General features: G+C 44.5%; 1 protein-coding gene across 1 annotated transcript; it reads right to left on the reverse strand.

Annotated features, from left to right (window-relative positions):
* Positions 1–437: 437 nt before the first annotated feature.
* Positions 438–27130, reverse strand: DKK3 (dickkopf WNT signaling pathway inhibitor 3). The gene is made up of 7 exons (XM_040067277.2): positions 26906–27130; positions 25299–25436; positions 24710–24793; positions 6405–6497; positions 4922–5066; positions 2142–2298; positions 438–1005 (listed from the first exon to the last, which is right to left on the reverse strand). The coding sequence occupies exons 1-7, from the start codon at positions 27053–27055 to the stop codon at positions 762–764; spliced, it is 1011 nt and encodes a 336-aa protein (XP_039923211.1). The 5' UTR covers positions 27056–27130; the 3' UTR covers positions 438–761.
* Positions 27131–27167: the final 37 nt, after the last annotated feature.

A 27167-nucleotide genomic window follows, 5' to 3' on the forward strand; every position in this document is an offset into this window, starting at 1 on the left:
TGCTCTGCTGTTCCAAACCAGACATGAGCAATAGGGATTATTTGGGAAGAAGCACCATGAAAAGTAACTTGGCTGGAACCTCACCTCTTGTTTTACCACGTACAACAGCAGATGGTGAAATCTATACACCAGGAAACCTTTAATAGTGGAGGAGCCATGGTAGCAAACTGGTGAGACAGCTGGGAGCTGGGGAGTTTGGGGGTCAGATTTTACTCTTAGCTCGCTACTGATTTTTTTAAATCAGTGACCTTTTAGGATGGTAAAAATAATCACGTCTTGCAACATGCACAGATTTATGCCTATGAAGTGTATTAAAAGCACAAACCAATTCTAAAGAAAAAAACACGTAAAATTCCTTTAAAATTCCTTAAAATCTATGACTGCAACAGTGTCAGAGTAGATGGTTCTTACCCTAGAGAAATAAACAACTCTGAACAGCCGTACTCAAAGGTCACTATTTATGCTTGTGTGTATTTTTTAATGAGTACAAGTACTAAGAAGTTTATTTCCAACATACAAGGGGAAAGTACAAATCCAGAAGAGTGCTCCTATGGTTCCCATTTGGCAGAAGGTTTGGTCCAGGGACTGCAAGAATTCCACAGTAGCTGGGACATGCAGGTTTGGTGCACAGAGAAGGATGCTCCTTGAACACCTTGTTTATTGCACTTCTATCCAGCAGTGTGTGTTCAGGGTTCATACAAGCAAGACACTAAACAAACAAAAAAAATCTAGAAATAACTAACTAAATTGGTGCTTGGGCTTTAGATTTCATCTCCAAAAACCAGCTCCTGAGCTGAGTCAGGCTCAGGCTTCAAGCCTGCTTGGTCCTCCAGGCTTTCTAATTCTCTACGCACTTCCTGAATGACACTGCTTTCCTCATAATCAGAGAGGAGATCTTGGGGCATCAAGCTGAGAAAGGGCATCTCATCCACGATTAAGGGATCTTCTTTCTCAGTGTGCTGGGTTTCATTGGCAGACAGCTGACACACAGATGTAGTGCTGTGGCTGTTGGGAAAAGGCACATCTGGTCATACACTGCATCATTTTGTGTTCTTTTGCTAGTCTATGAAATTCTCCATTCCCTCCCCACATGAAAACGTGTCAAAGGCACAGTGACCAAGCTGACTCTCACATGCTTGGTAGCTGGAGAGATAGAAATGTGCTTTCCACATACAGAGATCCTAACAGTACAGAATGTTCGATCCTGATATACAAGAGAGCAGCGGCCCTCCAAAAAACAGGTAACAAAAAATGTTATTTGAATCTTCAGATAGAAAATTCTGGACAGTTCAGCTACATTCACACCCTAATTAATTTCTGTGCTTCTGTATCCTCATCTGAAACATGGTTCTTACTAGACCTGACATTTGCTGACAGACCTCCCCTGAGGTTAATAGCGGATTAACAACAATTTTGGTGCTGAAAGGACGGGATCAGCTCTGCTTGCTTCCTTAGATGACATTTATGAAAAAAAAAAGTTACCCAATTCCTTTTCAAGCACAAAAAAAATGTAGGAGTTGGACACAGAAGAGAGAAATATTAATCTGCATTTCTATCCCAGCTGGATGACGTCTTGCTGGAAGTTAATATAATGCTGGTAGTGTAGAAGCAAACCTGGAGAATTTATTTATTAGAAAATACATGTTTTCTAAAAATGCTTTGAGCAAAACTGGAATCATCTCACTTTCTGCCAATGAAACTGCTGATGATGCAAATAACTCCTTTTAAAGAAATACTGAAAGCACGACCTATGAAAAGCTTGTATTAAAATTCCTTTAACGTATCTTACATTCTAAAGCAAGCAAAAACCTGACAGAAGCCCAGTCTCACGTAGAGAGTTGGTGGACAGGGACTGTATGCAGAGAATGGCATTGGAATGATGCACCTCAACAGCTGGTAGCACTGACTGATTAAAAAGCAGAGTACCAGACTCATTAATTCACACACTTAATTCCCACTGGATTAATGCGTTGCCAAACTCAGGCACATCTCTGTGGGACAAAGCGGACGGTTTCGGTGCTACTGATGAGAAAAGCTGTCAAAACCTTTTCTAGTGAGGCAGAATGTTGTGAGTTCTGCAGCTATTTATCACAGAGACAGACCCCTCAAAAAATTCCAAGCAGCCCAGCTTCGGTCCTCACCTCTGCGGCTGGCAGCTCAAGCCGCTTGCACAGGGGCACTGCTCCAGCACTCCATCGGGCTCCAGGTCCCAGGTGATCAGGTTGAGAAGTCTGTTGGAAGGATCATGGCAGGGCTCACCTTCCTCAGGTAAGGGTGTGCACACAGGAAACAGCAGCTCTGCAGGCCAGAGGAAAGGCATTTTAGGAGAAGTCCTTAGCTGTCAACTGAAGTGGGGTGAGCCCATGTTTAATTGTGTGTGCAAGGTATAAAAAGACAGGCTCGATCTGGTTTTACGTCCCCTTACGTGATATAGGGAGCCATAACCACGTTTTTTCCACTAGGTGGGAGTAAGACATTTGAAGTTCATCCCTAATGAGCACGATCAGCTTGACTCAGAGACTGCCGTCAAGGCAGTACAGCGCAATTCCATCCCTCGGAGATGCCAAACTCTTCTGATCCCAAGAAAACTAACATTATAGGCAATCCTTTGCAATGAGTAGCATTAAAGGTTTGAAATCTGAATAGAGACAGACCCCTCTATCTTAAACTCTGTTATTTTTCCTATTTCTTTGCAGAGGCTGCAAATACAGAGCAATTGTTCAGAAACTAATGAGGTTACAAGAACTACAGCTCAGACATTAAATTTATTTTATCAGTTCTGCTGCGGGCAAAGTTGGGGTTTGGCACCCTTGTTTCCACACAGGGCTGAATTTCAGCCTGTGTAAGAAATTATTTAAGAAGGCTGTGTCCTTTGGGTTTCCTCATGTCAGGAACTCCCAGTCTCAGTCTGGAATTCAGCTCTTCCAGATGTTCCCATAAAAACTGCCTTCCTCCTCTTGTCTTCAGTCACCTCGTATGGCAGGATAAAATATGAGAAGAATTCAAAATCTAGGTTTTTAAACCAAATTTGGTGAAAAGACACATCTATGTATCTGCATGCTTTAATGTACATGACCTATCAGTTCCCACTTTCAAAACATTATATACTGAGCAGCAAATACTCCACGGTTTACTACAGTTTTATATGAAAATACACATCTTTATTAGGACAATCATTTGCAATACTTTAGTGATGGAGAGAGGCCCTGAGGTTAGGCCTAACATGCAAAACCCTAAAGCCCCTGCTAAAGCAGACTGCCACAGAGAATAAAAATTCATTGCTATTAATCAGTGGCACTATTTTATGTTCTAAGAGTATTCTATCGATATTCATCAATGTTCTTACCTACTGAGATATATATATATATATATATATAATTTTCCCAATAACTCAGTATCTTGTTCCTTCCTAACTAAACTTACTTAGCATTGAAGGTCCACTATGTAATGCTCAACATCAACATGGGGAAGCTGAGCAGATCCTCTTCACTTTTCAATGGTGCTGGAGCTTTCTCCTTCGTTTTCCTGGAATGCCCTGGCAGCCTGACTGCACCACCAGGCTGAGAGTGGGACAGGCCCAGCCATCAGCACAAGGTCTGCTCTGGCTCACAGCAAGGAAAAAAGCCAGGGGAGGATGTACCTGGTATAGGGAGCTGTCTGGAATTGTGTCCTGTCACTACTGAAATAAATGATAAATGCAGCGAGGAACTGGTGGGTATAGAACAGTGGAAGAAACTGGACCCCAACCAGACAGGACTGGGGATTGATTTCAGGCCCGAGACCTTCCCCTATGTGCTCCCTTCTGCAAATCAAGTTTCACATTCCCATATGAACGGACAACATAATCTGGGACATCATTCCTCTGTGCCTCTTGGCTGCCTGCTCACCACTGCGTGGTGTGATGCCCTGGAAGGCTCACTCCAGTGAAACCTGGAGCATGAAATGTGTCTGCAGTCTGGTTCTGATGAGCTGCTTGCCGAGAGGAAGGAGAAGCCACTTTCAGCCAGCTCTTTAATTTCTTCTGCACATTTTTAATTCTCTCATTTTTGCTCTGCTGTGTGTAAACTTGACATAGAGCTCAGCTGTTTTTAAATGCCTAAGACTCCCCTTTAGAAATGCACATTTTTGTGCTTCTGCTGCTGGTCTCATCTCTAGCATGCAACAGGCTTTGCTTTCACCAGCGTGCACCCCACCAGGCTGTTTCTCACTCCTAATTCTATCCTTCTTTTCTGATGGACTTAACCCAGTGCCAAGGGAGAGCAACCTGCTGGTTCTGTAGAGATTTAACCACTTCCCTCTGGGTGGGGTTTTTATCTTCTTTTCTTGTGCCAGAGCTGGGACTAAATGCTCGGGAGACGCAGTTTTCGTGTTCGGGCTCAGATGTTTGTTAATTCTCATGTACAGTACAGTCTCACAAGCTGTGAGTTCTAGCTAACAAGGTGAAAAACGGCTCTGTCTCTAACTCTTTCCAAGGCCTTTTAAGCACTAACTGTCCAATTACGAGATGACACCTAAATTATTTTTACTTTTAACCCCATAACCATCCACCCGTGGAATGCAATGCGGATTTTTTCACCCAGTTACAATACACCACCCAAACCCATGAAGAAGAAGGTGAAGAAGAAGGACATAACCAGTTCCTCCATCTTGCTCTATATACATTACTGCACACTAAAGCCTTAAACTCTTAAGCTTTCCACCCTGTGACATTACACAGTTCTATTCAAATCACACACCCATAATCCCCGGTGCTCAATCACTCAACCTTGGAAGCCTGTTCCACGGCCTCAGGTCAAATGCGGCGCTTTCTCGAGAAAGCCTGAAATTCTCAGCTTCCAGGGTTCCAACAGCCCATGGCTAAAAGGATCCCCGTGCCAAGGCTCCTGCAGGCTGCCACGGACGGGACGAGGGCCCCGTGTACCTTTGTGGAAAGCACAGCACGTCCCGGGGCTGCAGTCGTGCTGGTTCTCACAGATGGTGCCGTTCTCCCCTCTGGAAGTGGATCTCCTGCACTGGCCCCACACGCAGAGCTGCTCCCCACAGCACTCCACGTCCCGAGAGCAGGGCTGCCAAGGGCAAAGGCTGGTCAGGGAGCTGGCGCTGCGGCGCTCAGCGCGGGTTAGCACACGCACAGCCACGCTCACAGCTGCGCCTGAAGACAACGCGTGCCTTCAATCCACGTCACGCTCCCGCTGTTCAAGCAGAACCGCCTAACTTCTCAACCGAAGCACGCGTGGAACGATGGCCAGACGGGAACCTCCACTGCTCCTCCATCCAACCCCGCCTTGGACACTCCAGGGGCAGCCACAGCTTCTCTGGGCACCCTGCGCCCACCCTCCCGGGGAACAATTCCTTCCCGATATCCAACCTAACCCCACCCTCTTTCAATTTAAAGCCATTCCCCCCTTATCCTGTCATTTCCTGACACTTGCTAAATGTCCCTCTCCAGCTCTCTTGCAGCCCCTTTAGGTACTGAAATGCTGCTCCCTCCTCTGCAATCAAGGGAAACAAAAATTAATAAAGGAAACGTCATCAACAGTGAACGCTACTGATTTTTTCCATTGTCAAATGCAGTCGGGAATTCATCATTTGTTCAGAAGAATTGTTTTCAAAGAGCAAAGGAACACAAAAAAAAAAAAAAAAAGTCTTACTAAAATCCATCTTTTAGTTGTAATAAGAACCAGACCTCACTGGTGACCAAGAATCTTTGAAAAAAATCTCTCTGGAAAAAAAATCTCTTTGCAAATCAGAAATGCAAATCTCTAGCTAAAGGTTGCTTTGTATGACAACTGCCCCAGTGTTTCAACTACACACGTCTAAGTAATCAACCTAATAAAAGCCATGTGTGTCACTTTGTTTCCTTTTTGAGGTAGTTTGAAAAATAATCCTAAAGAGTCGTGGCAGGTCAGCCTTTCAGCAGCTTTTTCCTGCCTGGGTAAAGCCCTGTCTGGGCAGCCACACAAAATCTCTGTTTCTTTTCCAGTAGATCCCAAAGGCAGTGTTTAAGAGAGGGCAAGGAATAGGACTACACTGGCACTACTAAGAGCTGCCAATTAAGGAGAAAAATGCTCTGTAACTGTCGAGGTTCTGCGTCAGGGAATTGATCCCACCTCCTTCAGCCTGAGCTCCCTCTACAACACAAGAGTGGCTAGGATCCAGTTTTTACTTTCTTTATCCTGCAACTGCCCTGCTGAGAACTGCAAAGAAAAGGTGTGGAGAAGGTAGGTGTTGGGCCATCCCCACCTTGGTTTTTAATTACTCCACATTAACATGAAATTTTTTTTTATCCTCACGCAGAAAGCTCTGCAGCTTCTCTTCTGTCAATTTTGACTTGCTGACATCAGCAGCGATAACTTGCTGTGTTTCTAAAGATCCCATGAAATCCCATCTCAGCCAGGACTTACTGTGTGCTGGGGCTTGCAGAGCTGACATTTGTATTCGAAGGTGGAGAACTGGCAATATTTCCCTGCTTCACAGTCTTCGTCAATGATGCACTCCTGGAGGAAAGGATAAAAGTGTGATTTGCAAAAATTCATGCCCCTCCTTGAAATACCAGAAGCTCCTCATTGATTGTATTTCTTGTTTGGGAACCAAGACAAAAAGCTTGCTCATGTCTAGTTCACAGGGAAGGGGTGTTTTCCCACCTCTCAAAAATTGTGTGATTAACCCTCTTCTCTAAAATGTCATTTATTTATTTTTTTTCCCCCCCCTCCAGGCTGGAAACAACGTAGTCAACAGAAGAATAAACCATAGCACAGTTCTGAGCCACCTGTACTCCAGCACCGGTTTGTACCATTGTTAGTGGAAAGGAAAAAGGAAAAAAAGGAAAAGGAAAAAGGAAAAAAAGGAAAAGGAAAAAAAGGATTACACAAAAATCCCCAGATTCTCTGAAGTAAACACTTGGCTGCTCTTTGGCAGACACTAATCTCACGGGCTGGAGCAGATCATCTGCGCAAACCCCTACTGAAAGTTCCCACTGAGCGTCTCGCTTTCTTCGGATCTTGTCCAGACTCAGCCTTTTGGGGGGTTCTTGCCCTGAGTGAGGCAAGGCTGCTTTGCAGGAATCTGCCTTGGCTGAGTTACCCATTCTGGCCACTTGGGATGTTTTCAAACAGTTTGATTACCCAGAACACAAACACAGAACAGAAGCTAAGTGCGGGCTGGGGCCTGACTCCTTTCAAGTCCACGACTCGACATTCAGGTTATGTGTTTATAATTCAGAAGAAATCATTTTAGCTGCTTTAAGGAATTAGTATTACCAGGCCTAGGCTGCTATAAATTATCACAATGTTTTCCAGCTTACTTATTCCAGTACTGTGTGTGTTCTGCTTTTTTTTTTTTTTTCTTTTCCCCTTTGTTTTCCCTTTTCTTTTTTTTCCTTTTTTTTTTTTTTCTTTTTTCTGTTACTACCCAATCAGGTGGATCAAAATCCAAATATCCAAATGTTATGCAGCATGTTGGAGGTTTTGTGGCTCCAAGTGAGCAGCCAGCCACTTCAGCAGCTATGCTCTTCTGGGCCAACTTTCTGTTTGTAGCTTTGTCAGCTGCTTTTTATGGATCCCCTGTATAAGCCATACCCAGAACAGACTATACTGTTTCATTCCTGTTCCATCCCCTTTCAGGCAAACAGCCAGGTCTTGCTGTAGTCAGGTTTTCCAAATGTCCTTCTCCACAAAGGAGAAATCTTCCCATGACTGTTTTTAAGCCCATGGAATAACTCACTCTCCTGCTCTAAAACCACCTAACACCAACGTTGCAATTCTCCAGTTGCTGCTTTCTCCTGAATTAATGAGTCCCACACCAAAAAACGTTTTTTCCTTTTACTGAATTGTGTCCTACCAGTTCAGACATTCAGTTTTATGAGGATTTCCAGTCAGGAAAAAAAAAAATCCATTTGTGGTTTTCTTTCCTGGCATGGCACAGGCTTCCTTCCATATGTGCTCTGTGAAATTGTGCCACCCTCCACACCAATTTACCTCACCCAGATACCCACAGTTAATGCAGAACTCAGAAATGCTTACATGCAGATGTGTAACCATATTTTTTATTATTATTTATTTTTCCTTAATCAGGCAACAGACCTTTTCTAATTCAGCTACCTTTAGGCAGAATAGTTGCTACTGGACAAGGAGCAAATTTGAACACCTTCATCAGCTGGAACAGATTCTGAGCAATCCAATTTTTTCCCCCGGAACTGTGCAAACTAAATTATTTCTCAGAATATTTTGTCATTGCAGGAGTAACTGGGTAAACTGGGGAGAAGGAGTGCTGGCTCCTGATGTGCAGCAGAGCATACAAGTTGAGCTGGTGACTTACAGACAGAATTGGCCACACTGATGATGATGCACACCTCTCTGCAATCCATTTTGATGTTCTACCAGTTAATGCTGTGGCAAAGGAATAGGCTGTTTGGAAGAGCTAAAGAGTAACACAGAGTGAAAGCAGCACTGCCTGTTCATTAATGGGTGTACTGGGACCCATCAGCAGCAGAGGCCAGGATGGAGAATCCCATGCCATCTACTGTCAGGACACACTCAGCATCCTGTGGACTCTTATCATAATACTGTGCCCTACAGTGAACATCCTGCAGCCCCTGGAAGAATGGCAAAGAATGGTTAGTGTCCATTTTATTTGCAAATAAACCAGTGAGCGATGTTGGTGATAGCTGAACGTGGCAGCTCCCAGACACTGAAACAGCTGGGGCAGGGCTGTGCAGGTCACAGCTGGTGGGACAAGCTTTGACACCTGCACTTTCCCTCAGGCCTTTGCACACATGTGGAAAAGCACAAAGGAAAAGAGTTTTCTTCCAGTGTGACGTGCCGGCCTGCAGCCCACAGCACGCCCTGGGGCTGGCAGGTGCTGCAGGCAGCTCTGCAGCCTGTGCTGGCTGCTGGGGTGCACCCATCCCACCCTGCTGGAGTGCACCCATCCCACCCTGCTGGGGTGCACCCATCCCACCCTGCTGGAGTGCACCTATCCCACCCTGCTAGAATGCATCCATCCCACCCTGCTGGGGTGCACCCATCCCACCCTGCTGGAGTGCACCCATCCCACCCTGCTGGAGTCCATCCATCCCACCCTGCTGGAGTACACCCATCCCACCCTGCTAGAATGCATCCATCCCACCCTGCTGGAGTGCACCCATCCCACCCTGCTGGAGTGCATCCATCCCACCCTGCTGGAGTGCACCCATCCCACCCTGCTGGAGTGCATCCATCCCACCCTGCTGGAGTGCACCCATCCCACCCTGCTGGAGTGCATCCATCCCACCCTGCTGGAGTGCATCCCTGCTGGAGTGCTCCCATCCCACTGTGAAAAACAAGGTTTATTTTTTTTGGTAAAATTTAAAAGGTTTAATAAAAAGACAATAGGAGACAGAGGTAAAGCAAAGGGTTAAACGGTTGGGTGCCTGGCATTCAGCTAAGAGCACACTTAACATCTTCAGAGCTACCCCTTAAATACTTTTTCATTATGTTGCATGTTCACAGATTACGCATATTTGTATTTTTTACAAACTAGTTTACATATTCCAGGAGCTATTTTGCATGGCTCTTGTTCGGGTCTGCCTTTTTAGAGCGTGCATGTTTCTTGGCTGTGGGTTTGGTCCTGCTTTATTATTGCCTCCAGTCTGGGCTTTGCTCTGTGCTTTTACAGATGGCAGGTGCTGATAGTTCACGTGTCAGTAGCAGGGTCCTCATCATATGTCCACTGGATGTTATCTCAGCCAAGCACACAGTTCAATTATAAGCAAAACTATATATACCAGCTATCCTACTATTATTTCTAAGTTTTGTCAATAGCGGAAATAAAAACTGTATTCATACAGCAAAGTTTTTCTAGCATTACACATGTAGAATTCATCTCAGTATTTGTGAAAAGCCAACAATATAATATGTATTTATAACACATAGAGTGTTTCTGTGCCTCACTATGGCAGTACTTTTACTACTCTGTTTTCCTGGAGATACAATGCAGATTACGCACTGAAATAACACTCATTTTGCTCTAAACTTTTTCCCCTTAAGCCTTAATTAAAACCCTAATTGTAGACAAAAAAATACACTGATGATGTCTAACCTTCAAAATGTACTCACTGATTTTAAATTCACAACTGGCATTTGATTTATCCATTCCTGCTCCCCTCTCACACTCACCCTTCCTTCCACATTCTCAGAAAGTTCTTCAAAGATAACTTTAAACAAAAATTTAAACTCTTCACTACTCATATCTTCAGCCAGTATTTGTCAGGGACTGTCTTGAGTGAGACTTTCTCTCCTGCTATTTTTACTCTTCAGTTTAGAGCCCAAGAAAGCAGAGGAAGGCACTGCCATGACTTCATATACAAAATATACAACTTTTCCGTGGTTCTCTGGCATGAAAACAGTGAGATTTGAGCAGGAGAACCCCCTTTCCCTTCCCTGTGTAATCTACATGGCCCAGTTTGCTGTCTTATTGTGATCCAGGTCAAGTTTGCACCTACAAACTTCCGAAGGAGCTGAAGGGAGAGGCAGGATTGTATTCTGCACAGCCAAAACAGCCCTTCCAAAGCACTCATTCCTACCCTTTGTGCATTTCAGGTTCCCAAGCCAGGAAGTACAGAGGCAAAAATCAGTGATTTTGGAGAGCTGAGGAAAATCCGCCAGCCGAAACACAGCACAGGAAACAACGCCACTAAAGCAATTGGTGTGACAATTAGCAAATGAGTTTTAGTGAGAGCCTTGGAAACGCATGGGAGCACCTCCCACTGTATTTTGGGACAACTGTGCTCCAAAAGCTTCTCTGAACAAAAGCCCCTTTACATGTTTACAATGAGTCCTTCTAAGAGTTAAATCCCCTTCCAGGTTTTGTTTCAGCTTCTGCAAGTTGTTTCACGCAGGGCTGCTCTCCATTTCTGCAGCAGATGGCAAAAACTGCTGAGTAGTAAGGAAAATAAAAAGGAGCATAAAACCTGTTTTAGGTCCTACATGTACTTAAAAAAAAAAAAAAAAAGGGGCAGAATTACGTAGAATGGAATATTGTTTTATGGAAACTACTACCTTAATTTGAAATGCAGTAGCATTCCAGCTCCTAATCTCTCAGTTGTCTAGACAGGGCACATAATGCATTTGTCTTTAATGAGATATGAATTAACTTGCCCTGAAATACCTCAAAACCTCTGTAATACTTTCCAGCAGCACAAACCTCTCACTGCTGTCCTGCCAAGCACACAGCGCTCGTAAAATTAGGAACTTCTGTTAAAAAAAAATGACGTCTAAAAGGAGCAGACATGAGCTGCAAGCTGTGTTGGGGGTCACATCCCAGTGCTGTAGGGAAAGCCAGCTCCTTGGGTGGCTGTCCAGCAGGAATGTGACTGCTGAGCTCAAAACGAATAAACACAAGTCCCTTGGCTTTGTCTTGAACTTCTCCATAGAGCTAATCTCATCCGATTCCTTTTCCCCCGCTTCCCAGAAGCATTTTATTTGGAAAAACTTCATTTCTGGTTCTCCACATGACACTCAATATAAATGGAGGCAAAATATGTCTACATGGCATAACTGAAGGCGGCCTGAAGGCACTTGAGCTTGGCTTTAGGTACCCAAAGCAACACAGCTATGTTGGCCGTAACATGCCGTCAAAAAGGGAATTCTTGAGGCAGGCTGTGACCCCCAATAAACTGCTCAGCACCAGTGCAAGACCTGCATCCCTTTCTACACCACCTGCTCATTCCCACCACACAAACAGCGATCCTGCCACTGATCAGACGGTGTTCAGTTAATGCTCAGTGTCAAAAGAGGAAATAAACAAAATATCATCCACGGCACCAAGGAGCTGACTCCAATGATAGAAGAAACTACACCCAAACAGCCCCAAAGAAACAAAACCAAGAAAATTCCCGGCAAATGCCTCAGAATAATGAGAAAAAATGGTGCCTAGGTGCTCTCTCAGGTCATGCTCTTTTCACTCTTGGTCAAAATCTCTCTGTATGCCTTGCAATAATTTAATAGCAGGTCACTCTGCAGAGGCAGCCACTTCATTTTCTTCCCTCACCCTTTTTTGTAACTCAGTAATAATAATAACCTGATCCTGGCAGGACTACAGCTTCTGCAAATGCTCCCATGTAGGAAACACAGTGCCAAGTACTGATTTCAATCTATTTTGCAATGGTGTTGAAGTGGGCACATGAGAAGAACTGTTTTAATTTAGTAGAAAACCCCCATAAATTATACATCTGACAGGTAATTAACTCAGCCTGGAAACTATGAGCTCTCTAAGTAGGAAAGGAGAAAAGGACTGTGTCTATGCATAAATACGTATATGTGAGGTCAAAATACGATGTATGTTTATAAACAAAGTTTTCCTAATGAGTTTGCAATTAATGGTCCTAACAGAGAAATGCATCCATCTATGGATCTGTTGATGGGAGAACAACAACTCCTGGTCTTTGCATCTGAACACTCGTGGTCTGAGAGACCCTGGGTTTTACTCCAAATGTCCTGAGCTCCAGCAGCAGTTGTGGAGCCACTGCAGGGCTGTGCCACAAAGCTCTGAAGTGCCAGGATTCGTGAGCAGCAGCGATCACACAAAGACACAGCGTTGAGGTCGTGATGTTCCCCAGGAGCTGAGCTTTGCTGCAGGCTGCTCTTGTCAATTGGCAGCCACAAAGTTTCTGTGATTCACTACTGAACTATGTCAGTTTTGCAAATTTGTAAAAGCAAAACAAGGCAGAGCAAGGATGTGAAACAGCTGGCTGAAAAGAAAAGCCTTTGAAAACGAGATTTCTGTACTTAATAGCTGCTGGCTAATCTTCACCACTAAATTAGGAGTAGCACACTGAGAGTAGGATGTTGACCTGTGCTCCATCCCTCACTGAACTGATTTCAAACCTGAACCATCAGAGCTTTGTTCTGATTTTTTTTTTTTTTTTTTTTTTGTAGTCTACAGTTTCAACAGAGTTATTAAATCTGTTAAAGGTGCCAGCCAAAGATAATAATACTGGAACAGAAGTACATTGGTAAGGATCCACACTCAATGGATTTTGCCCATGGCAGAGTTGAGAGTGTAAGATTGCTTTCACCATTGAAGAAATTGAACAGTCTATTTTCCATGAGCTGTAGATGGAAGAAGAAGGGGCTTGAATTACAGCAACAGTATTGGAATAAATCATCTCCAGCCCTCGAGGATTTGGGGAACAGAAGATCCATGTCTGCCTAAGGATGGAATAGGCATTTGGATCATAGGTGTTGACTCTTTGAAGCTCCGTCAAGACCTCCTCTTTGAGGCATTTGTTGGGATTACAAAAGAGCCTCTTTTATTTTATTATTCCCTTAATTTAATTTTCCATCTGAAATCACGTGCCTAGAGGATATGAGCAACATGAGATGATGATTATTCATGAATACCCATCCCATTTCCTAAACAAACACAAGTGAGGAAGAAATGAAAAAGGGTCTCTGCCCTTCCAAAAGGGACATAAGAATACAAATGTATTGGAGATTTCCACCGTGTATGAAGCCCAAGACAAACACCTCCCATGGGACCACTGCTGACAGCTGTGAGATATCTTGGACCCAGGAAAAAAACACTAAGTTTCCCCCTTGCCTGACAGCATGATGTCAAACTCTCCTACATGCCCTAAGATACTGCTGCTCCCCCTGGACTTTCTAAGGGAAGAAGTTTGAGGGATTCCTCATGTGATACAAATTCACGAGCAGGCTCTGAGTCATTTCCAGACAGAATAATGAGTAAACAGACCCAGAACTCCCACCCCACCCCACGTACCTTTAGCACAGTCATGCTGTATCACAATATATTACTGGCTGGAAGGGAGAAGGGGACTTGTTGTGAAGGTGAGGATCAGGACAGGTAGGACAGGTGAGGGGGGCTCTCTGTGTAAGCTGCAGAGGGGAGGAATCACGAGCAGCCACCAGCATGGTGTCCCTCGGTGCTGTCAGTGACTCAGCCCCTCACAGGCCAGGCAGAAACTCACTCCACAGAAGGAGCCAAAATGCTCTTTGTGAATCACACGGGAGGAAGGACAAAGTTGAGACTCACTCAGCTGACACAGAACTGCATTTCTCGAGGCATTGCATTTCAAACCACCATTCTACAGAGCTTTTCTTTCTTTCTTTCTAACATTTGCCAAACCTTTGATGAAACAGAGCTAAAGAGAAACAACTACAATTCACCGCTTCCCTTCGATTTCCATGGTTTAGCTGAATCATAGTGCAAACCACCATCAAGCTGGACTGGTAGCATCTCACACCTCTTCCTGACTGCCTTGGATTATGTAACCTAAAAATGTGTATTCTAGTTCATCTCTTGAAACCTGCTTTTGGGGAGAGGTGTTATCCTTCTTACTCCAGGGCGGAGGGGGGTGGATGCCTCCTGATAATGGCCCAGCCATTAAAACCAGGTGGGGCAGTGCTTCTTATCTCTTTCACCACCCCTCCATCTTCCAGGGGACATCTTCTGATAATGGGCCATCAGGGCCCACCAGTGACATGACACATTCCATCATCCCGTTGGGAGATGCTCCACCCAGTGGGGGAGGAGCCAACTGTTCCCAGCTAGATAAAAACTGGGACTGAAGGACACAAGGGATCCTGGTTTTCCACTGGATTCCTGGAGGAAGACCGGACCCATCTCGTCATCACTGGACTTCCTGCAGGACCATCTCTACTCCACAGAACCACATCTGTAACTCCAGGAGGATTCATCTGGACTGCTTCCAACACCCTGACCACCAGGGTGCCAGGTCGTATCCCTGACTCTGCCAGGGTTTTTCCCTGATCTTTGTTTGCTCCCTTGGTCGTTTGTTTGGGGGTCTTTTTGTTTGTTTTTGTTTTTGTTTTTTAAATATTACTAGTAAATAACTGTTACTCCTATTTCCCATATCTTTGCCTGAGAACCCCTAATTGCAAAATTATAATAATTTGGAGGGAAGGGGGTTTACACTCTCCATTCCAAGGGAGGCTAGCTTTCCCTGGCAGACAACTGTCTTTCAAAACCAAGACACTGACTCTGCACAAATGCACAGAAGGCTGAGCCATCACCGATCACATTCCTTCTCTCTGCTCCTACTCACTGGTATAAATCCAGTATCATTCCACAGATTCTGTAAAATCTACCCCTCCTCAAGCCCAGGCAAAGGCTAGATGAGACTTGGGCTCATCATCTATGGAGCGATGTGTTATTGGGCTGGCCTCCCACCCACAGCAAATTCTGCCACCTTACCTGTGACCACACAGATGTAACCTGCTTTAACCCGTTTATCTGCATCCTCTGTATCTATCTCAACCATTCCCAGATTATAACAGAGTCAAATAAAAGACAAAATGACAGAATACCTCTGCTATTCATCCAGTGCTATAGCCTGTTATTTCCTAAAGCCTTAGCTACTGTTGTTACCCTTCCAGCTAAGGCTTGCTGCTTAATTAGATAACATGGTTTCAGCTAAAACCACAAATAAATGGCTGCTGGAGCCAACGAATTAGGTCATGTAATCAAAACCAGTGGAAAAGAATCCTCATTTGCCTTAAAGCTTTTCCTCTCATGATTAATTTGCTCCACGCATATGGCTAGAGGAAATACATACTGCTGATGAACCATCAATAAAGAAAGTCCACACTCTGATCTCTTAACAGATGGCACCAGATCACGAAATTGCCACCAGCCCACATAAAAGATTCACTCTCCTAAACTGATGTAACCTTAAAGCGAAGATGAGAAAACCCCAAACATTTCTCTTAGACTGATCTAGGAGAGGCAGAAAGTAAAATCATTCATGGTGATTTGTTTTTATATCTTCCTACTACTTGGACATGATCTATAAAATACAACTGCACAGCCTTGGCTACCCAAACTCGGCATGTTATGAGTGGGAAAACTGAACCGAACCCAGGGAAGAGGCAAACCCCCTCCCTCTGAGCGGCACTGCTCCCTTCCCACGGCCTGCTGGCACAGGAGTTGTGGCAACCAGCGTGCAAACAAGGGAGAAGCAGGAAGCTCCACTCCTCCCTGCACATGGAGAGCTCCAGGCAAGGCAGGATTTATTCCCACAGTGAACAAGAATGCTGAGGGCTTTAGAAGTGGTGCAAGGACACTGGGGAGCACTGGCTGCAGGAGAGAGTTTTGTATCCTTCAGGAGAACTCCCTGCTTTACCAATCTGCTCTCGCTGATGCCTTAAGTTTTAGCCTTCATGTTTTTCAGATTCTGGGCTGCTCAAGGGTGCAGTTCTGAGCATCATATTGAGTGTCAGTCAGTTCTCTTCACAGAGCAGGGAGACAAAACAAATCTTTTTCCCCTGCTGAAGACCAAGAACAGTGAGTACAACTTTCAGGCCCAGAAGCACAAACAACTGTGGCTGAAGGGAGGAACAAGAAGGATGGGACCTCACAACCTGAAGCTGTAATTGGGCAATTAAACCCCAATATGCAAATGGACCAAAACTTAGAAAAATATAAGATGTCGTGACTATTTTTGTGATCATTTTGGTTCCACCTTGGGTGTAGCCCCAGCCAGGCTCTTGTCCTGCCCAAGGTGTGTCCTAGAGGCCTTTCAATAAATATGTACTTTATTTGCTGGCTCTGTCCAGTCTCCATTCCAGGTCAGCCTTCCCAAAGGCTCATCCATGCCCAGAACACTGAAATCAGTTCTAGGCACTGTCACTGTATCACAGTGATAGTTCGGTTTTGGTGTGGAGAAATTTGTCACAAGAAAAGTTTTCTGTCACCCTGGTTTTTCTGAGTTTTTTAAAGCCTTTTGATTGTTCATAAAAATGGAGTCAGACCTTTTAGGTACTGTACAATATTAGGAGCAGTTTCTACCTTTTTCCCACACATGTAACATAAACAAATCCTTTGTTTTTCATTCTCTGTCCTTTGTTTGCATATTTCTAACCTGAAAACAATTGTAACTGACGGCTGGTGTGGCCAGTTGGCTGAGAGGTGAAAATTCCAAAAGCCAATCTTCAGCCAGACCCACAAATGTATAAAAAGTAAGAAATAAACAGGCAGAGGGGCTCTCCGCCTTGGGCTTTTGGCCTTGGCTCTCTTGGAGGAACCTTCTGCTCTGCGAGAATCTTCTTGACTCCGTGTGATTGATTTGTGTATCCCAGTCACAGTTCTCTCTCGTCAGAACTTAGCTACTCAAAGGGTAATAGTCTAGAGAGAGAAAAGCAGCGAGGTGGCTCTTCAGCCAACTTGGTAAAAATATTCTTTTTCTTTGGGGTTTAGCTGGAATAGAAATACCACATTACACACATGAGGATCTGGCAAATTTCTTAACAATTCTAAGTACAGGCATTGGCTGGAATTGCTAATGAAGAATTTTGGAATATCTGTTAGTACCACATAGTTTTGTTTCCCCAACTTGACAGGAAAAAACAAATAAACAAACAAAAATAAGCAAAAAACCCCTTAAACTAAACTAGACTAACAGGAAACATGAGAGGAATCCTAGCCAGTCTTTAAGTGCTTTTTTCCATTACTAACCAAGTAAATTTACTAAGGTTAGGTGAACTTCATGGTGTTTATGAAGTGCTCATGTTCATGGTGTTCTATGCTTCATACTCCCACTGATACAAACGAGAACAGGATTTGATGCCTTTAATTAGGAGTAATCCTTCTGCTTTTGCATCAGTTTACTTGCCTGGAAATCTAAGCCACCATTTAAGAAGAGGAGAGAAAAAAAAAAAAAAAAAAAAGTGATACTGATCTGTGTTCTCTGACGTGGCTGGTTGTGTTTTCAGCCAGAACACCTGCCTCACCTCTCAGCAAAAGGCACCTTGTTTCTCCTGCCCCTGATAAGGCCTGGCAGCTGCTCCCACTGATTGTTTGCTCAGGGTCACAGCGGAGTGTGTGGCCACTGCAGCCCTGCAGGGTTACGCAAGCACCTGGCGCCGGTGCTCACTGCGCACTCCTGCTGCTCTGTGCGCACCCACAACCGCCCACACAGCTTTCTCAGAGAGAAAACCAGCTCAGGATGGACTGAGCTTAGCAAAGAAAGAGGTGCACACTGAGGAGTGTGTCAGGCAATTGCAGGGATTTCCCACCTTCCTCCTCAGAGGAGTTCCTTCGTACAGGATCAGACTTGACACTTGTATTTCAAACTCCTTCTGGCAGGTTTTTCCATTCTCTGGGGCTAACATCCAGGTTTTTTTGGCTGTAGCCCAGTGAACATTAGTCAAAACCACTGTGACTGACAATATGGCCATCCATGACCTAAATTAAATCTCTTAATAGTTTTTGCATCACTAAGGAGAATTTGCTGCTTATGGAGTTACCTATGAAGTCTCAGAGGCATGCACACAGTCCATCACACCTTTCATACAAGTCCCTCTCTACAACAAGATTCACAGCCTGAAAACACTCCAGGTTAGTAAAAGCAGCTCAGAATGCTAATTGAACAATTCTCATCTTTAGCTAAAGCCTCTTCCCTTTGCAACCTTCTCCACATCATTTTCTACTCTAACAAACACAGGCTCCTTTCCTCATCAGCTATTCACACTTGCCCCAAAGCTTCATATTCTACACTGCCAAGACCAAAACTAAAAAGGGAACCAAAAAAAGGGGCTCAGTAAAACATCAATAATTGGTTGTGGATGTCTAACCATGCCTGCCTGAGGAGCCATGACTCTGTAAAACAAGCACAATTTGCCTTATCTGCTCCTCCACCGAGGATTACCTAAAGGGTGGGTGTTGTGCAGAAAAGAACTGCACTGCTCCAGTGATTAATGGAGCAGAGCAGGCTGGACAGCCAACAGAAAAGCAAACTCAGACTACCAGGGAATTAAATTATTAAATATACAAACCCTACCGGATTTAGATATTACATGATTTTTGGCTAGACAGAGACCTGGATTTCAACCCAGGAATGCACTTACTGTGTCTATTGATAGTTTGAGGTTGGTGAGTGCAAGTCACCAGGGAATAAAAGTTCTGTGAAAAAAGCAGCAAAGGAATTGGACCCAGACACAAGACTGCCCAAAACAAGTGTCCTCCCTGAGACATAAGGCAGCAGAAGTCAACACCAAGATGCTGCATTTTCGAATTTCTGGCATTGACTCCTTTTCCTGCAGCGCTGCTGATGGAAAAAATTGCAATTTCCATTCCATTGATTCTTCCTTCTCAATTTCCAAAGCCTCCTTTCCAGAGAGCACTGGTAGGAACTCCTCTCACCGGAGAAGTATGAGCCTCAAAGAAAGCAGCTCCAGCACATGTGGCTGAGAACATGTTTGGTGAAACAATACAAGGTGCCCAAACAGGAACCAAGTGGTTACTCTGGCACTTCTGGATATCAGTGGAGAAGTGGGAGCTTGAAGAGCTGTAGCTGAACCATTTAAAGCACTGTTTTTCTCTGGAAAAGGGGGAAATTGAACTGTTTCCCTTCTTTTCACCACTTTACTGCTAGAGTAAAGAGAAAGGCTGAGAAAATGAGGCTGTTATAAAAGGGATGCCATCCGTTCTGTCTGTACAGAGAAAGCAGAACCTGCCAGGTCAGCCTGTAAAAAGGCTGTTTCACAGTGATACCTCCCTGCCCAGAGCTCCAGGGGTGCAAACAGCAGCCTGCACTACGGAAATGAAGGCCTGGGCATGCCAGGGTCTCCCCCTAAGGACGCGCTGGTGTTTGGAATCCCTCAGAGAGCAGCTGCTGTGTTAGCAGAAGGTGTGTCCCACCCTGCTGGAGCAGCAGCCAGCACCCTGCACAGAGCCAAACCAAGGGAGCTCTCCTCACCCTCCCACAGAGACACTTTGACCTGTGCTGTGTGAGCAAAGGGGAGGCACAGCCGTGCCCTCGACAGCCTCTGCCACCACGGGCAAACAAAAGAGAGGAACCTGCTCCACAGTGCCAAAGCGAAATGAGAAATGCATTATATTCTCCCAGTTCCCTGGTTCACTCTCCCTAGACACCAGCGTCATTAAAAATCTCTTTCAGAAATGAGAATTGAAAGCTAACAGGTACGCTTCTATTAAAATTTGAAAAAAAAACCACAAAAAAACAAAAAGCAAACCACCACAAAAACAACCTAGCTAAAAAGAGGTATTGCTTTTTTTATTATTATTTATCATATTACTAGAGACAAAGGAAAAAAAGCTGAGGTACACTAGCTTTGAATTAGAAGAGAGAGCTTGTAATAGAAGAAAGAGTAAAATACTGCTGTGAATGGAAGTGAGAAGAAATGCAACTAATCTTTTTGTAGCAAACCTTACCAGTACCAATTTTGCCTCCTTATATTTTTCATCCTTGCTTTCCCTTGGTTAGGCTAATGCATCACAACTAAAAACGGTCTAGCCAACAAGCTAGAAAAGATTTTGATTTTCCTAGGATAATGAGGAATGCCGTTGTTTTTGCTGTGCTCTGTGCTTGAACTTTTGACTGAAAATACTCTGTTAATTTGCAAACTACCCAATGCTCCCTGGAGAAGTAAATTACAGAGTATTTGAGCCTTAAATCCAGGAACAAATGGATGTCAAGCCCTCCACAGACTTTATGCCCATCCAGCTACCTCTTGCCTGTGTTTGGCCTCTGTAAAGACACAAGACTGCTGGATTGAGGCCTGACATCTACAGGGGCGACTGCCAGCCCTCAGTGACATCTGAGAAAGTGAATGTGAGTCTGGGAATGCACATGGAGCCTCCCAGTAATGCAGCACCTCTGAGGAACTGGGCTGCACTGCCAGAAATGGCAACGAGCCCAACTCCCCTTCTGGGGACTCCAAACACCCACAGCCACAAATGCACTGTCACAGGAGCCACTGATGCCTTAAGTTTCAGTTTTCATGTTTTTCAGATTCTGGGCTGCTCAAGGGTGCAGTTCTGAGCATCATATTGAGTGTCAGTCAGCTCCCTTCACAGAGCAGGGAGACAAAACAAATCTTTTTCCCCTGCTGAAGACCAAGAACAATGAGTACAACTTTCAGGCCCAAAAGCACAAACAACGGTGGGCTGAAGGGAGGAACAAGAAGGATGGGACCTCACAGCCTGAAGCTGTAATTGGACAATTAAACACCAATATCAAATGGACCAAAACTTAGAAAAATATAAGATGTCGTGACCATTTTTGTGACCATTTTGGGTCCACCTTGGGTGTAGCCCTGGCCAGGCTCTTGTCCTGCCCAAGGTGTATCCTAGAGGCCTTTCAATAAATATCTACTTTATTCTCTAGCTCTGTCCAGTCTCTGTTCCAGGTCAGCCTTCCCAAGGCATCACCATCAGTAACAGAGAGCAGTCTGAGGAGAATGCTGCTGGGATGCAGAGCCAGGAGGAAATAGCCTGAAAGGAAACCTCTGTGGAGGATTTTTCCTCGTGTTTCTGTAATATCTGCACTTTATGTACGTGTACATGCTTATATAAGTTTATTTATGTGCACTGCTTGTGTGTGTATTGGTACCTGCCTCAGAAGGACAAGCACTGTGATGTAAATGCAGGCACAACCTGTTTTCCATGAAGCTGCTTCTCCAGTGCTGGATTTCTCATTCCAGCCAAAAAGTGGATTTATTATTGCAATGCTGACACATCTTTGCCTTCTTGTGAGGCTCTTGTGTCATCTCTCAAAGCCCAACAATGTCACATGAAAAACTTCCACTGATTTCAGGGGCTTATAACTCAGCACAGAAAATAACTGTAAACTGAGGAGGTGTAGGGTTCCAGTTATGACAAATTACTGCAGTAATAAATTACACTGAGTTTAAATATCAGAGCAGGTGGTTTGTGAAGGTGCTTGGAAAATCCTTCTTTTTACTACCCAAACTTGTACCTAAAGTACAGGAGCTGTGGGAATCCCTAACTTTTATAAGGTAAGCCTATAAACTGAGCCTATGAAGCCAGTGGAATCACTCTTCCACCACCGGTTGGTCTGGGAAGCCTGTGGCCTGGAGAGTGACAGGGACACGTCACAGGGTCACACAAAACTTCAGGTATGAAAATTTGTGTACATGAAAATGACCCAAGGGCCCAGTGAAAAGTTTTAGGCAACTCATTTCCCAGTACTTTTACCTTAAGTTTGCGGATCAAAGCAACAGCGCCTTTCAATTCGGACAGAATTTTTCTTCTACTTCACAGATCTCCCCCCAGCACCACCTTTTTCCTTGCTGTAACCCAAATCTTCCAACTCTTATTTGCATTACTCCCACAACATTTCCTCGCCCTTGTAATAGCAGAAGTGATTCATGATCCTCCTTAATGTTTAAAGTTTGCAAGCATTCTCAGATGCACTCCTGTTAGGCATCTCTCAGTCACATCAATTTCATGCCCTCCTAAAACAAGGACCAAGTGCATCTCTGGGCTGCTTTTCCTCTAAGCTGGCAACCTCTAAATAAGGTGTTTGCATCTTGGAACCCTGGAAGCTGAGAATTTCAGACTTTCTGTGCTGACAGGCACTGTCCCTCAAGAAAACACTGTGTTTGACCCGAGGCCGTGGAAGAGGCTTCCAAAATTGAGCGACAGCACTGAGATCATGGGTGTGTAGTTTGAATGGAAGTGTGTAATATCACATGGTGGAAAACTTAAGAGTTTAAGGTTTTAGAATACAGTAATATATATGAAGCAATATGGAGGATTTAGGGTGGAGTCTAAGTCTTTCTTTTTCACCTTCTTCATGGGTTTGGGTGGTTTCTTGTAATTGAGTGGAAAAATCCACATTGCGGACCACGGGTGGTTGGTTATCGGGTTAAAAGTAAAAATAATTTAGGTATCATTTCATAATTGGACAGTTTGTGCTTAAAAGGCCTTGGAAAGAGATAAGAGACAGAGCCATTTTCTACTTTGTTAGCTGGAGCTCACAACTTGTGAGACTGTACTATAGATGAGAGTTAATAAACTTCTCAGTCCAAACATGAAAATCTGTCTCTCCAGCATTTAATCCTGGCTCTGACAGAAGAAAAGAAGATAAAACCCCCACAACTGTACTGTGGGCATGCTGAAGGTTCACAATGAGTGTGAGGGGGGAAATAAGCCCTAACAAGTGCAGCTCTGTTCCAGCAGCTGCTGCTGCAGGGAGGTGCTGGTGAACAACGGGTGCGGGGTTTAAGTGATGAGGAGCTGGCGGGACCAGCTCTGGCTGTTCCTCAGAGCTGCACAAAAGCTGTCACCACAAAACCTGACAAAAATCTCTCTTCAGCCCTCAAATCCTTCAGCTGGAGCACTGGGAGCAGCGTGAGCGCTCTGGATGCAGCACTGGCTTGGTCAGAGAGGCAAACCTTCCCATATGGAAAATGCAGCTGTACCTTGATATATGAAGCTTATAAGGAACTTTGTATGAACCCTGGAGAAAGTTAATTTAGAAATAATTTTTACAGCTGTGAAAATGATTAGACACCACAGGCAAGCCAAATATACATTATGAAACACCACTAGCGTTGTGTTGCAGAGCTAAGAAGGTTATAAAGTTTGCCTTTGTACACTGGGTTTGAAGATGATGATCACGTTTGGAAAAAAAAACCATTTGGATTGCCTTCATTACACAGAATCTCATTATTAAAAAGCACTGTGTAGGATGTTAACACTTTGTATAGAATCAGCTGTAGTTTAGAGTTGTTACAATTTATTTTATACCTTGGGTTTTCACTTAAGCTACAAGCTTTGCCAAATAGTTTAAAAAAAAAAAAAAAAAAAAAAGAGTAAAGTTTCTTGTGTGTGCTATATTTTGCTACCTGCCATTTCCAAACTTAAATAGCAGTATGAAAACATGAGCTGCAAGAGGGAAAACTTTAGAAAAGAGGCACTAATTTCGGGTTCTGTGTCCATTAAAAATCGGAACTACTGACATAATTTTTCCGTAATTATATTTATAAAATAATTTCCATAATTTTAGTTATAGAAGAGTTACAGAGCTGCTTCTGTGAAAGAACTGGAGGTAAGTTACTCTAAAAAAAGCCAGGGCATGTTGAAGTAAATCCAACCACAAACTACTAGTCAGATGAAGCCAGCTATCACAGGAAACCTGGCAAGCCCAGTCTAAGTGAGAGCACAGGAAAAAATCCACTTTGGTAAGACTAAAACCAAAGAAAATCCAGTTTTTTAAAGGAGTGGTATGTGCTGAATTTCCCATGTGACTTCTGATGTTCAGCAAATGTACCTGTGCTTGCAAGACTCGGGTAAAGAATATTCTTGATCTTTTAAATTCCTTTGAGAGTCCTTAAACAATCATATTTTGAGGGGAGGGGGATTTATTTATTTATTGATGGGACAATAAATTCCCCTCCCTTCAAAATATGGTTGTTATGGTTGTTCATGTTTTATGGTTGTCTCTCCCTTCCCCTGAAAGTGACGTTTCATAACCAGTTGTCCATCACTGTGTTAGGCTGAAAAGCAAATAGAGCCATATGTTTTTCCAAAGATCCCTCATAAATATATGATTTGGGGTTATTTTCAACTGTTAAAATCTGTAAAACTTTTTTTTTTCATGGAAGACAAGGTCAGTGTTATACTAAGGATTTATCCACATTCACTGGAGAGGGCTGTCTAACTATTATTGGTACTTAATATTGACATTTGACAACAAATTGAATATTCAAACATATCAATTAACCACGGCACTGAAACTCTTTTTCCAAGTCATGATATCCCAAGCTGAACTACTGAAAAAACACAAACATTTTTGACTGCTTACCCCAACGGTTCTGTGTGTTTCAAAACACTGCAAAATTTTGTTGGGTGAACTCTGTCACAAACTTCTGAACAAGGAACCCAAAGTATCTGTTTGATTTTCAAAAGAAATGTGCCCACTTACATGATTCCTTTTGTTTTCTCCATCTCTTACAGATGTAATAACTGTCTCGGAAAAAACTGTTGATCCAGTTTTGTTATCTGTAACCTGATACAGGAAAAAAAAACAAATATCGAACTACAGTTTTTATTAGTCCTTTGTTACTCTCAGTCCTACATCCTGCAATAATTAACCCGCTCCCACCCCCTTCTTTTTTCCCCATTTAGCTGTCACTCTTAATAAACCTGAGGGAGAAAGCAGATGACAGAGCTACCTCCTTGTCTATTTAAAATGACACTGTAAAGAAGCCAGCTGAGCGGGATATGGTTGGGTTTTCATTCCCCATGTAATAGCTGTAGCTGTGTCCTATTTTTAGCAGGCCCTTTTTTTTCAAAATAAATTGCTATTTCACACTAACCTTTTGTGGCAGGTGTCCTTGACACCGTGACTAGTCAAGCACCAGAAGACACAATCAAACCCCAAAGCAATTATCAACAGGAGAATTTACGCTCCAAATTATTTTGTGAATAAACACGTGAAACTGGGGGGTTTTATTTCTGAAGAAAAGGTGTGTAAGAATGGAGAGCTCACCAAATACGAGTTTTTCTCATACCTTATCAATTTCTTGATGAGTCTGAACGGTTCTGTTGCCCACTCTGGTTTCCGTGTTGGACTCGTTATGGTAGTTGGGAGGTAAGTCTTCAAAGCTGACTTCTGACAGCTTTCTTGCCCCTTCCTCTTCAGCTTCCATCTGCCAAATTTAAAATAAATGAATAAATAAATGAAACCAAACAACTGAAAATCAGCAAAAATGTCACAAAAGAGACCAAGCTATGCTTCTTGTGCGGGCCCCCAGTGGCAGACACTGCCTGCTCCAGCTCTTCCCATGGGCCAGAAAAACAGGGCTGAGCTAAAACATCGAGCTCTGGGCTGGCGAAGCCAAAGCCAGTCCCTGTGAGGGGAAAAAAGCGTGGAGGACACTGGCAATTTGGCATCTGCACAGGCTGGTGTCAGTCGAGAGCCCAGCTTTCTGTTCTGCACAGGAAAACGCTGAGAACTTCAGCCAGGCTTTCCATTCTGACAAAGAAGAGAAAGTATCCTGGCAAGAGAGAGAAACAAAAGGCCTTTGAAGTCAACACGAGGCACCCTCTAGAGATGAGGGTGCCGATATCCAGAATTTAATTCTCTTGTTTCAGCTCCTACTGTCTTTGAGGGATGAAGAAGGGTGTGGATCTTGTAAACACGCAAGAATAAATCATGTTTCTTCTATTTGCAACCACTGTAACAGAGCTAGGAGGCCACAAGTTCAACCAGGATGAACAACAGGATTTTTCCCAAGACAAAATCTCTCCTTTTGGCGTGTCTGTTTATTTTAAATAACAGCTGCAAATCTTTCTAAACACAAACCATTTATCTCCTAAGACTCTGCTCAAACGGTTCACACTTTGTGCTGCACACAGACCATTCCTCAACCCAGAACGGACTATAGAGTAAAACAGGCAGAAATTCTGATTACATCCTTCAGCACCTTGGCAGAATTGTAAAGAATGGTTTGTCTTAATGTGTTTGCAGTCAAAATGAAGCGGGTAACAGAGGCAGATGTCAGAAACCGTCCAGATGACAGCAAAACTTCAGAAATTATCTAATCATAGTAAGCCTAGGTCTGTTTCTACAGCAGATGGTCAGTTAAAGGTTCGTATAGACAAGGTACTTTTGAATGAGAGACAAAGGGAACTTGAAAGGAAGATTCTTAACACGAATGGGAATAAAAAGCACACAGGACAGGGGAGCGCAGGGACGAGGTGTTTTGACGGCCATATGAGACAACGGCTTTGGGTCTGGTCTCAGCTCCTGGCTTTGAAACGTGCCCCGTGCGACTCTGGGCCAGCAATTTGCGATCAAGGCACGCAATTACATCACAAGCAAGCTGCTCCTCCACGCATTCCCGGGACGCTTGCGGCCCCGAATCCTGCTTCGGGATACCCTCGCGGCGCCTTTAGCTCCTGCCGCACGAAGACAACCCCCGTAACTCTCCCCTCCCCTCCTCCCCCGGCCGCTCCCCGTGCCTTTCTCCCTCCGCGCTCCAGCGGGGCCGCGGCCCGCCCCTCTGCCCATCCCGGGGATGCTCCGAGCCGGGGGCTCCGCGCCGCTCAGCCGGAGCGCGGCTCCCGGGGCTGGGACACGGGAGCAGAGAGCCGCCCTGCCGCCGCTCCCCCTCACCTCCTGCACGGCGTTGCGCAGCTTGTGCTGCGTGTCCTCCATCAGCGCCTCCACCTCCCGCAGCATCTCGCCCAGGCTGGCCGCCCGCCGCCGCCCGCCGCCCGCCGCGGGCGCGCACAGCAGCGCGGCCAGCAGCGCCCAGCGCAGCATCCCGCTCGCCCTGCCCGAGCTCCCCGCTGTCCCCGCGGTCCCCGAGGTCCCCGAGGTCCCCGCCGTGCCTCCGCGCCGCGGTCCGTCCGCGCTCAGCGCCGGCGGGCGGGGC

The sequence above is a fragment of the Hirundo rustica genome, chromosome 6 (assembly GCF_015227805.2).
Source record: "Hirundo rustica isolate bHirRus1 chromosome 6, bHirRus1.pri.v3, whole genome shotgun sequence".
Taxonomy (NCBI): Eukaryota; Metazoa; Chordata; class Aves; order Passeriformes; family Hirundinidae; genus Hirundo; species Hirundo rustica.